At 32.8% G+C, this 12342-nt stretch overlaps 2 protein-coding genes across 3 annotated transcripts in view; one reads left to right on the top strand and one right to left on the bottom strand.

The window, feature by feature from the left end:
* LOC101498524 (mitochondrial fission protein ELM1) overlaps window positions 1–4396 on the top strand; it is a 5523-nt gene extending 1127 nt beyond the window's left edge. Inside the window, exons 2-10 of the mRNA XM_004506142.4 lie at window positions 793–1031; window positions 1577–1673; window positions 2705–2854; window positions 2979–3105; window positions 3234–3346; window positions 3443–3506; window positions 3612–3705; window positions 3799–3907; window positions 4033–4396. Of these exons, the coding sequence (XP_004506199.1) occupies window positions 793–1031; window positions 1577–1673; window positions 2705–2854; window positions 2979–3105; window positions 3234–3346; window positions 3443–3506; window positions 3612–3705; window positions 3799–3907; window positions 4033–4134 (1095 nt within the window). The 3' untranslated portion in view covers window positions 4135–4396. The remainder of the gene's footprint in view (window positions 1–792; window positions 1032–1576; window positions 1674–2704; window positions 2855–2978; window positions 3106–3233; window positions 3347–3442; window positions 3507–3611; window positions 3706–3798; window positions 3908–4032) is intronic.
* A 3163-nt stretch (window positions 4397–7559) lies between these two features.
* The window catches only part of LOC101498867 (uncharacterized), a 10725-nt gene continuing 5942 nt past the window's right edge, over window positions 7560–12342 (bottom strand). For both annotated transcript variants that reach the window (XM_004506143.4, XM_027335864.2), the window contains exons 5-14: window positions 11725–11817; window positions 11483–11647; window positions 11235–11375; window positions 11045–11122; window positions 10461–10573; window positions 10329–10389; window positions 8906–9073; window positions 8485–8586; window positions 8025–8114; window positions 7560–7934 (exon numbers count right to left, since the gene is read on the bottom strand). In XM_004506143.4, the coding sequence (XP_004506200.1) occupies window positions 7872–7934; window positions 8025–8114; window positions 8485–8586; window positions 8906–9073; window positions 10329–10389; window positions 10461–10573; window positions 11045–11122; window positions 11235–11375; window positions 11483–11647; window positions 11725–11817 (1074 nt within the window). In that variant the 3' untranslated portion in view covers window positions 7560–7871. The remainder of the gene's footprint in view (window positions 7935–8024; window positions 8115–8484; window positions 8587–8905; window positions 9074–10328; window positions 10390–10460; window positions 10574–11044; window positions 11123–11234; window positions 11376–11482; window positions 11648–11724; window positions 11818–12342) is intronic.

Raw genomic sequence — 12342 nt, 5'->3', positions numbered from 1 at the left:
AAATAGTCGCAATTCCAGTTTCTGAAGTAGCAGAAAAAAGATAATTTTAGGTGTCTTTTTTTTCAATTATAACTGAAGAGGTACCATGTGAGCCACACATGACCTATTTTTACAATAGAAAACTAAGGTGTTTTGAGTATTAGTACTCTTATAACTCTAATATGAAAACCTCGCAATATGTAAGCTGTGGTCTGCCTCCATTGCCTTTCAACATATGTTCTCCTTCTCCAGAGAGGATGATAAAACTCTCAGTTCGCTTTTATTTTTACTTTTGTGCAACTTTTATCTGTATGCAGCAAACTTTTCTTTATATATATAAATAATTGATTTCTTTTAATCGCTATATGGCTTCTGCATATGCTATCTTCTATTTCACATAGTGGAATTTTTGTGATCTGCTATTAATAACACTGGTATGTGTCCATGCTTTTTTGTTATGGTCTTGTCAGTGTTAATGAATTTAGGCTGCATATCAAAGTTTGGTGTTTTTCCTTTAGGGTGTGGGCATATTTGGAAGGAAAGGAAAAGATGGGTTGATTTTTCATCTGAAATAAACTTTCTCTTATTTGAGAATTCTTTAATGAACGAAATCTAATGAATATTTGTCATTACAGCTACAAAGAAAGCAGGTTGTATGTGGGCTTATGTTTATTGCTAAGGCTAACTCTTAATAATTTTTAGGGCTCAAATTTGGCTTATTTAAATATATTTATTTTGTATTTTTTCTAAATTCAGAGTATCACTTTACAGCTGAATAAGTTTGCTCATCATTTCATGATTGAATTTTTGCAGCGGGTTACCCGGCCCAAAGGGGGAATTAATGAGTGGCTTCATTGGCTTCCAGTCTCTCTCCATAAGAAAATATATTATATAGTAAGAACGGTTCGCGATTATTCCCATCTTCTGGTTAAATCTCAACAAAAGACGCCTATACGTTTACCTTCGGAAAATGGTGTTAGTGCAGGCTTGTTGGGTGTCTTAGAAGCCAATGCAACGCAGATAGTAAATTTTGCTCAAGAAACTTATGAAAAGTAAATTCTCTTCCTATTCTTTTGTTTGTTAAACTGAATCACAATGTAATGTGTATAGCTTGGCTACGTACCTTTTTTCTTTGATTTTTTAATGAAGACAGCTTCTAATATCTGTGTGGCTTCATGAACTTCCTTTTAACAACAGCAGTATACTAAATTACTTATATATCAATTTTTTTCTGCTCAATATATTAGGTGACATGATATGGAAATGTGTTGTTTGATATGAGTTCCTATACAATTTTTTATTGTGCATAATTAATTTAGACTAAGACAACTGCTAGAATATGTACAAGATTTAAGTTAATTCATGTTAGACATACTTGTACCAAACTTCTAGTTGTGCTTTTCTGAACAGAAACTGAATGTTTTGACTAGTGAATTGATCTACTATACAAATTCAGTCAGTATTCTTATTCTCATAATAGTGTATTATTTGTGCTGACTTGCGTTCTAGTACTTCTTGCAACCTATAGTCTCTTTTTGTATCTTCATCTAGTTTTTTCTATCCTTCCAAAGAATGATATGATTGATAATATGTCCAGGGAGGGACCTTTGTTGGTGGTTGCATGTGGAAGAGATACAATTTCTACTGCAAGTTCCATAAAACGTTTAGCATCTGAGAATGTTTTTGTTGTTCAGGTCAGCAGATTTAACACTTTTTTCTTTTATCCAACTCTGCTCTGATATCTTGTAAATTAATCAATTTTTTTAGTGTACACATAAAAATTTGTGACAACAATTTACTGGGAACACCAAGGTGCTTAAAATGAATGACTTGAGTTTAAAAGAAAATTTTACAGCACAACCATAGCTCCATATAAAACCTGCAATGTTGTATGAAACTGATCATTGGACAGAAAACTCCACCAAGAAAATAAGATCAGTGTTGTAGAGATGATAGTGCTATGATGGATGAGTGATCGCACAAGACAAGATGGGATTAGAAATGATATCATTAGAGAAAAAGTTGGTATAGCTCCTATTGTGGAAAAGTAGAATCTCATCTTAGTAGGTAGAATCTCATTCCAAAACACTTGGAGTATCAAACTACTTTGTGGAGTAGAAATTCTCTACACCTACTTTCAATCTTCAAAGCAGTTTATTTAACAAGTCCTTGCTAGGAAATTAAGGGAACAGTGTGCTACTTTTGTGATCTCTTTCCTTTTTGAACTTCCCTGTTATTTTTCTTACTTCTGATATTTATCACATTCAAAGTTTTAAATTGTAGTGTGTTCTTGCTGTTTGCATTCTGTTGTTGGCCGATATGGGCTGATGCAGCCCATAATTTTACAGTGACGATTGCCACAATCACAATATTGCCGCTGCATAACATTATGCAGTCCATGTTTGAAATTCTTGTTCTTTTTAGTTTTGTGATTTATAGCGTAAACTTGTCAAGGTCAGGAGGCATGCTTGTCCTAGACGTAATTAGTCATGAACCTAATCAGCGTGAAATGATAAATGTGTTTTCTTTAATCCAGAAAGTAATAAAACTTACATATGTGCTCATTTCTTAGTGTTAGATTATCTATGATCTGATTTAAATGTTATTGTTGATATGGTGCTGTTTATTGCACCTGTATTTTTGCTCTGACTCTCATTACTATATAAAAATATAGGTTTTGATTTTTAATCTTGATATTTTTTAATTGTCCTTGTCTCATGGCCAGATACAACATCCAAGATTGCATTTAAATAGGTTTGACATGGTGATTGCACCTAAGCATGACTATTATCCTTTGACTCCACAAGGACAGGAACAAGTTCCTCGGCTTATTCGAAGTTGGATAACTCCACGCGATCCTCCGGATAGTCATGTGGTATGTATGATGTGCATATGATATGACTGCAAATAGCCTGTTGCTTTGATGGAGATACTTTGATTTTACTTTATATTTGCCCCCGTTAATTGCTAAGGACTATTATGTGGTAATGTACACTCAGGTTCTCACGACTGGAGCCCTACATCAAATAGATTTCACTTCAATACGTAGTGCTGCTGCTGCTTGGCATGATGAATTTGCACATGTTCGCAGGCCTTTGCTTGTTGTCAACATTGGAGGACCAACAAGTAATTTCTGTTTGTGAATCTATTGTTTAATAAGTAGTAAAACTTGAAGTTAAAGGATTGAAGCTTCATAATTACATTGGCCAATTTTTTGTTGTTGGTTATTTGACTAATTTCCATCATTGATTTAGGTAACTGTCGATATGGCGGAGACCTTGCGAAGCAGTTAGTAGCTTCTTTGCTCAGTGTTCTTGCTAGTTGTGGGAGTGTTAGAATATCTTTTACAGAAAAGACTCCTCAAAAAGTATGGTCAATCCTGAAGTTTCTCTAAGTATTATCATCAAGCTATGCTTTCATCTCCGACTCACCTTTTCTTCCTTCTCTGTTGTCTTTTAAACAGGTGATCAATATTATAGAGAAAGAACTTGGAAATAATCCAAAAGTTTATATTTGGAATGGACAAGGTAAACATTTATTTAGGGTTCAACTAGATGATTATCTATGCAGATATTTAATTTTTTTTAACAGATTTTAAATGGTTAAAACTAACAATACCATACCACTTTCAGGACCCAACTTGCAGATGGGCCATCTAGCTTGGGGTGATGCATTTGTTGTCACAGCAGATTCAGTTAGTATGATAAGTGAAGCTTGCAGCACCGGGTATGCTTGTGAAGAAGTTTTTCAATAATTAACACAAATTTTACATACTTTCTCTTGATACAAGTATTTTTTATTATATTGTTGGTCTCACAGGAAGCCCGTCTACATTGTGGGAGCTGAGCGTTGCAAATGGAAGTTCTCCGAATTTCACAAATCATTGAGAGGCCTGGGAGTTGTTCGGTCTTTTACAGGGTCTGAGGATGTAAGTAAATCTCGATGTCTTCAATATCCCATGCAAGGATTTAAGTTATTGTAGAAAGATGCCTTTCTGGTATTCTATATTGTCATGTATATCTTGTAATGGATGTATGTTTTCTTAATTTCCAGATATCTGAGAGTTGGAGCTATCCACCCCTTAACGATACTGCTGATGCAGCTAAACGAGTTCGTGAAGCGCTTGCGGCCCGAGGGTGGAAGCTGAAGATATAGAATGCAATATGATGTGGATACTATACTTTTTATCGAATTTATTGATTTTTTTTTATTAAAAGAGGTTACCATTCATTATTTGAAGTTATTGCCAAGCAAAATTCCACAAATAGGAAATTCAGATGAGTGCAATCTTTACACCATAGCAATTTTTGAAAGATGTAATGTGTTAATATAAGGTTTAACCGAATGATTTTGGAGTTTGAAAGAATGAGGTAAATAAGAAAAATATTTATAATATTTAAAAAATTCCTTCTATTCATTATCTGTATTTAGGATAATTTCTTTTTTTTGTTAAAAAGTGACTTATTGTGATAGAGGGAGTAGCTTGGAAATAGGTTTGTTTTATATTTCTATATCCAAAACCAAATCCAAATAAAACAAAAAATAAGGTTAGGTTTTAAAAAACCATTGAGGTTATGCCAAACAAATTCGATTTAAAATCCGGATTTTACAACTATTTATGATTAGTAAACCGGTTTTTATCATTAAAAATTCAATTTTTAATTTTGGTTTTCAACATTTATTATATAATTTATAAGGGTTGTGTATCGAATATTTGTAATTCATCCTCATATCCACGTTAAGTAAAATAAGAAACCAACACCATTGAATCAATGGGTTAAAATCTTGTGAAGAATTATGTTAAAAATTGCACTTTAATACATACAAAGTTATTTAGATTGTATCAAGTTATTTGAGGCATACATAATAGTGAGACTAACTTAAATTGTAACTAATAAAGATAATAGTTCTATTGAAAAAAAGTGTATTCTTAGTTTAAGTCTATATAAAATGCAAATATTTCGTTTTAAACTATAATACTTAACACCGTTAGTTTTTTAATGGTTAAAAATAAACGATTTTCATACAAAATTTAAAAAATTTAGTTTTATTTTTACAAAATAAAAATTATTTTAGTTTTTTCGTAAACTACACGAAATTTGAACAAAAAAAATTTAAATTGTTCTACACTCATGTAAGGTTTTTATAATAAATCATAATTATAACATATTTCTTGCATTATGTAGAGATTAAAACAACTTTTTTATTTTGCAAGGATTAAAATCAAATTTCTTGAATTTTATAGAGACTAAGTTTAAAATCATTAATTATTCGACCATTGAAAAATTAACTTTGTTATTGTTAAGAATAAAACGAAAATATTTGCATTTTACATAAACTTAAACTAAAAATTTATTTTGTAGAGACTAATATCAAATTTCTTCTATTTTGCAGGGAATAATTGATATTGAAACTAAAAGCTAATTATTTTTTTAAGAATTACGCACAACTCAAATCAAACAATTAAAATGAGAGATAGAGGATTTGAGTCCTCTTTTTAAAAATTACACTCAACTCAAATCAGTTATCATAATCACATTTGTGTATGGTATACAAACCTAAGGATTTGAGTCCTCTTTTTTTTTTATATCTCTTTTAACTCTCATGTTATGAGAGAAATAAATATCTAAATAATACAAAAATAATTTTTTTTTAAATTATATTATAATAAAAATGTGTTTGTATCTCTATCTCTATTACTATTAATATGAGAGAAAAAATGAGAGAGCCAAATCCCAAATTTAATTGCTTGTGTATCTTAAAAGCCACCTTTTATCGAGTCTCCATTGTTTAAATCATTGAACTTTTTACCGAACTAAACCATTTAATTTAGTTTACCTCAATTAAACCATTTAATTAAATCTTTATAAATCTAAAATTGTGCAATTATGACTCGTGAAGAGCATTATAAATTCTTAGTAATGTTTGAATTGACCAATGCTCTTGCCACGTTTCAATCAAATGATAAAATCATATTCTAAACCTTTTTAGAGAATGTTTGTTTTACTGGGTTTTTTTTTTTTTAAGATTTGGATCATTTACGGCAAATTATTCAATAGAATCTCTACTTTTTTATTTCTCATTTTATTTCTTTTTCTTTCATCTCCATTTTTTTCAGTATTGCAGTAGGAGATCCAATTTGGTTTTTTAACGATATGTTAGTATACAGTACAGATTGAGATTCTCTTTTACAGCACTTAATGCAAGTACTGCAAGTGCTACAAAATAATCAATTTGTTGCCATCCAAAAGAATTATGATTTTGGGAGGAGACATTATAGAGAGATTATTTGGATCATATGATTTCCAATCAAGAAGTAGTAGTGGATCCAGCAAAGGTAAAGATTGTTTTGAAGTGATTAGTCCCTGAAAATGTGAAGGGGTCAATGGAATCATGGGTTTAACTGGGTATAAAGAAAGTTCATATTCAGCCATGGCAAAATAGTCAAACCTATAACAAAATTGACAAAGGACGATTTTCATTGGATCAACGTCCAACCACATTTTGACAAAAAAAAAAAACATCCAACTTCATGTTTTGAAAACGTAAACAGGCCTATATTTCTTCTCTGGAGCTTGATTATCCTAAATTTGGCATTCCATTTAAGACAGTGTAATTACAGTGGTGAGGGTAATGGGGCAGTGTTCATGCAACACAGGGGTTCATTGCATACTAAGGAGACAACTTGACTAGATCGATGCATGCGCATCATTGTTGTTGGCTTTTAACCATTGAAGGCATTATTTGTTAGGGCGGAAATTTCTTGAGTATATGGATCAAAATAGCCTCAAACACTTGTTGTAACAATGCATTGTGCATAAGCCTGATTTGTCTCGACTATATAAAGGAGAGTTAAAGGCTTATTAGTTCCAAACCAATTTGGCTACAAGGAATGACAGCTGATGAAGAAAAACATTTCTGACTTGCACTAGAATCTTAATATTCAGCCTAGTTATTCTCTCGAAAAAGGGTATTATTGCACAAGGAGAATTTGGTAATCCCATCTAATTCTATTTTTTTGTACTAACACATCTAATTCTTCTATTATTCCAGTATTGTTGCAAGAATTCCATTCTACCCGAACTGGGGTATGTGGGGTATCTCAGGACTTTGAGGAAATTGTCTTCAGATCTATATTAGCATGGAATGAACAAAATAATGAAATATATAATGTCACCAATGACATGCCTTTACGAATGCCCCGCGATTCCAACATGCAATCCAAATCAAAATAATTAGTATCTGAATTTATAGCACTTATAATGTTCAGTTGGCAGATATACTTACTGTTATGTTTATTAGTGTGTTTTGTCGGAATATTCACTGGAATATTCATTTATATTGTTAGACGGTTTGCTATTTTGTACTTCCTCCAGAATAACATATAAACAAAAACAATAGTTGAAAAGTAGATGTATTTAAACTAAATTCTTAACCAAATACATTAATCTTTCAACCACTTTAACTTACATTTCATTTCTTAGAGAGTATTTTAGACAGAGAACACTCTTTGCAGGAGACTTGATCTCTAGGACTGCATAACATACTACTAGCTAAGTAGCAACTTTATACTTTATAAATTAACCAATCCAATCTTTTATTGAGCCAATCGGTGAGCTGTGTGTAAAGCACATGCATTACTGACTACTCTTTTCCTCTACATAAATGCGCCAAATAAGACGGGCAAAGAATATCAAAATTTTGGCATTCTTAATTTAGCACAGCCAAAGACATTTTGCTGTTTTTAACCACTAAACCAGCCGAATTTAACAAATGATAAATAAAATCCGCTACAAAGCTTTTCATTAGAAACTAGCATCCTAAGAAACTAATTAATCTAATTAAAAACATGAGGACGTAGACCAAACATGGGAGCACAATCCTTCCTGTGATTAAGCAGTTTTCACTTTTCGAGAAGGAGGCCGCCGGAATAAACTGATTAGATCATCTAGACCCTGTCAAACAACAACACTAAGATTAAATGCACACAAACAAACTAGCTATCTAAAGTTTGCATGAGATATTAGTTGATAATAAATAGATACCCTGGTAGTGATGACCAAGAAACTAAAGAGCACAATCAAATATGATCCCAACACTAGAAGCAACAGCAAGTCAAATGTGACACTGGCAACCTGTAAAACGATAAAATCATTTTTAATTTCCAGACAATGAACTATATTTAATTACGAAGCCAAAAGTAAAACACTGAAGTGAAAAACAAAAACACATTGTGTCATGAAAATTCCCTCAATCGACAAATACACCCTTCAGAAAAGAAGGGAAAACAGGTCAGTCAAATAGCCAAAAAATTGTTGCACACACAAGAAATTGAAAAACACTTCAACTACAAACAGGGTCAGGACTGAAGATTGTCTGAGCAAAATTCTTGGAAGATACATTTAAGTTTGATTCAGATGCTTGAAGAGGGAAAAGAGGAAATAGCAAATGGCTAATCTTTGAATTGAATACATAACAAGGTACAAAGAAAATAACTTCAAATACCTGATATATGTTCAGCTTTGCCGTAGTTGAATCATAGAAAGTGAACATCCCATCTAGTACTTCTCGTTGCAGATTGACTTCATCAGTATGATCTTCTAATTCCTATAAACATGCAGAATACATGGATGAGTATACTAGTGATAAAACGGGGGAATGCTTCAAAAGGAAATCCAAGAAATTGAGGAGCTTGCACCCTCAACTCCAATCCTATTTCTATCTCCATAAACTAGTGCAAATAATGTACACAGCCTTTTTTTGGCTGTTTTACTCCAGAAACAGTGCATGATATTAGCAAGAAGAAGCCCAAACTACCAACCCAAAAATGTTGCCGCAACAATTCCCTTAACTGGTCAATCCACCGCCACATCCAGATGTGAAAGATAAGATACAGATTTAAATATTATAGTGCATTCAATAATACCTTTTTCAATGCCGTAACAAAAGGGTCGTCTTTTGATAAAAATGGTGCTACTCGAGGTGTTCGGGACAAAACATCTAACCATGATCGAACATAAGAAGGATTTACAGCCAAGTTACTGTTGTCCGCAAAGATCTGTACGTTCTTTCCTTGATGTCCATAAATATGCTTCTGCAAAAAGCAGTTCAGAAGACTGTTTAAAGAAAGGAACTTGGCTTTGCATAAAAAATTTGTGAACCTTCTTTATGCCACATGTCACATCATAAGATACTGCATATCAAATATAAATATTTTTTCCGGGAAATTCTATAAAAACAATTGTGAGACAGTTTATGCACATCTATTCAACTATTTTACTAATGCCTTGGCAAATAAGTCATGTTGCAATAGCCAAACAAAAAATAGGAATAAATCAAGAAAAGGATTACCTTCACTAATCCATACTCCTTCCAGCCTCTTAATATTAGCAAAAGTGGGTCAAAGAAATTTTGACACACCTTTGCTTAAATTTAAGGCCAGAGGGAGTACAATGCCAATGACATAGCATCTCAAATTTAAAAAAGTCCTTTCGTGATTAAACACCATCAACCATAAGTATAATTATGATATAAGCATTTCCCATAATTAAATAGAATCTAATACCAATATTAAAAATTGCAACCACCCTGATTGTACATCAAATGAGGAAGGAACAAATGAAGAGTAAATTATGCACCATGAGTGACCCATTTTGTGATGTTTGAACAAATGAGAATTGGAAATTTTGCAAACATAAGGATCTCTTTAACTACCCATAACACATTGCTACTATTATAATATAATAAACATCATGTCATAAATGAATCATCAGTATTAACCATAAGAGTAATGCCACACAGGCTGTAACAATTAGCTAAAGTTGCTTGATTCAAGGTTGTCAGTTGGGTGAGACCAATTGTCAGGGGCCAATAATCCATCCTACAGTGGACAAGCAATCTAAATCATTCTGGGTCTATTTCTGTAAAAACTAACTTTGGATAAGTAGAGTTTCGCACAATGGAGCAAACTAATGCTACCATGTCTGCAGTTAAATGGGCATAACATAAGAACAATGCATGCCACATCAATTAAGTACATGCATAGAAAAATATCTAGCAAGCAATCTTGCATTCAATTTAATACCAGTGTAGAAATAGTTTTGTTATTACTAGAGAACAATATACTTACACTAACTAAAACAATATCTAGTGAGTCATTACACTAAATTTTCCAAGCAAAATTAAAAATTAGTGTCCAGGACAAAAGAAACATTTAAGCATCCCCCCTCCCCAACAAGGCTCTTCATATGTCAAATGATGGGGAAAAATTGGAAGGAATGCATGTTGGATCCTCAATCTAACATTTTTGTACAAAATATAATATCTTCACAGGGTAAAACTAATCTTACCGCAAGAGACTCAGCAATTAGTTTCACACTTCTTACAATTGCCGCTTCATTGACAAATTGCCTGCAGAACGAAGCTCTCAGAAAACAGACATAGATATTATAAAATTCAGGCATTTAAGTCCAAAGATGAACCTGCCATCAACCAAACCACCAGTCCTCTCTAGCAATTCAGGTGGCGTAGAAAGCTCAGAAAGGGTGGCAGCAGTAACTCTCAGCCTTGAAAACTGTTCATGCTCCCAAGCTACCTACAGCAGATGACTAGCTTTAATACCCAATTTTAGTAGTAGTTAGACAGATGCAGGAAGTACATGCTTGCTATCAGGATATATATTTCAATAAAATATGGCACACATGCTAATATGAACAGAGGAAGGAAAATATGCAGCTGTAGAATCAATAGTAGATCATTGAAAATATTTCTATCAAGAACCAGGTCTCAAGGATCACATGAATTAAATAAAGCACAAAGATAGTAATAAAGAGGATGATTTAATTTCATATTATTAAAATTTGAAAAACAGATAAGTCATCGTTTCAAACTTCTTTGATAAACATGCAAACAATACAAGAGTAGGTTTTCAGTTCATGGTAATAAAATGAGTGGGACAGGGATGCAAATTTTCTTTGTAATACAACCACAGGAAATTGAATAAAAGCTAAATATAAACTGAAAGAGCTATGCAAGTGAAGCAGAATTTTGAGAGTTTATCGCTTACTCGAGGATTTGAAATGTTTATTTTCTTATGCTTCAGATTAACTTGGAAACCTAACTCTTCTGCAACACTTGAAAAATCCTACACCAATATTTTCCATTCCAAGTCATTAAGTCAAAACTGCAAGTCAATCCATGTTAATCAAGCCTTCACATCAACCATTTTAGTAACAGTCACTGACAAAGTCACTTACTTCCATAATTTGCTTAATAAAGGCATTTTCTGGAGGCTTAGATACATGAATCCATAGTTCATTTTCCCATGAGCCAATACTATCTAAGCAAATAGCATAGTCAATGCTCTCACGCAGACGTTGGTCAAAGCTCTGGAGCCACTGGAAAATGCAAACGATTGGTTACAAAAAATCATAACAAATAGAGAATGCTGACATGTTATAAACCTGTCAGGAAAAAAAACAAACTTCAAAACATGATATATCACCTTACGGGTTCCATTGTAGTTGTAAGGCCCACCAGAAGTTAGCCCAAACAGCAGATTATATTGTCCTCTTGTTTTTGGATTAGAATATAAAAGAGAAAACAATCTAGCTACTTCAAGGAGAGCCACAATGCCACTTCCATTACTATCGCTTCCCACTGATAATGCCTACAATTACAGATGTTTTAACACAACTATGCATGTCATTTAGTATGGTTTTACAGGTGGAATTAATAAATGCATACCGGAGCAGCCCCAAAGGTGTCATATGATGCCACTATTGCAATGGTGGGTAATTGATGAGAATCACCATCTGTCTTCAGCCCTGCCAACCATCCCTGCAACCATATAAAAGATATATTCAATATCCACACAAGTTCTATCCAACATACATCAATTTTAAAACACTAGTGATTCGTGAATACAACGATATTTGTAACCCATGTCTTCATCTGTTACATTGTATCAAGCATAAGCAGTATGCTCCAAGTTTGTATTGTAAATTATAAGCTCACATTTTAACTTTTATAATTAAATTGCAACTTGAACAAACTAAGGAAGATGATAATATGAAAGGAGACAAGAATTTAAGAAATTGCAAAAATAAGCAGGCCTACATACTGAAGATGTACTCACTTTCTCAAGATAAAAAGAGAAAAAAAAGCAAGAGGAACAAAATAGTGTAGTGGCAAAATAGAGCAAGGCAAAGGAAAATGATACAGCAGTGAGGAATTGAGACTTCACAATCTTGCAGTTCATTACTCAAACAGGTTTACTAGTATTGCAAGTCTACAATATATCAAACATTCCGAAGTTGTCACTAAAATGCATTAAGAAAATTATAATCAATATTTTGGAAAAAA

This window comes from Cicer arietinum, chromosome 6, assembly GCF_000331145.2.
Source record: "Cicer arietinum cultivar CDC Frontier isolate Library 1 chromosome 6, Cicar.CDCFrontier_v2.0, whole genome shotgun sequence".
In the NCBI taxonomy this organism is placed as follows: Eukaryota; Viridiplantae; Streptophyta; class Magnoliopsida; order Fabales; family Fabaceae; genus Cicer; species Cicer arietinum.
This window is presented reverse-complemented; position numbering and strand designations above follow the sequence as displayed.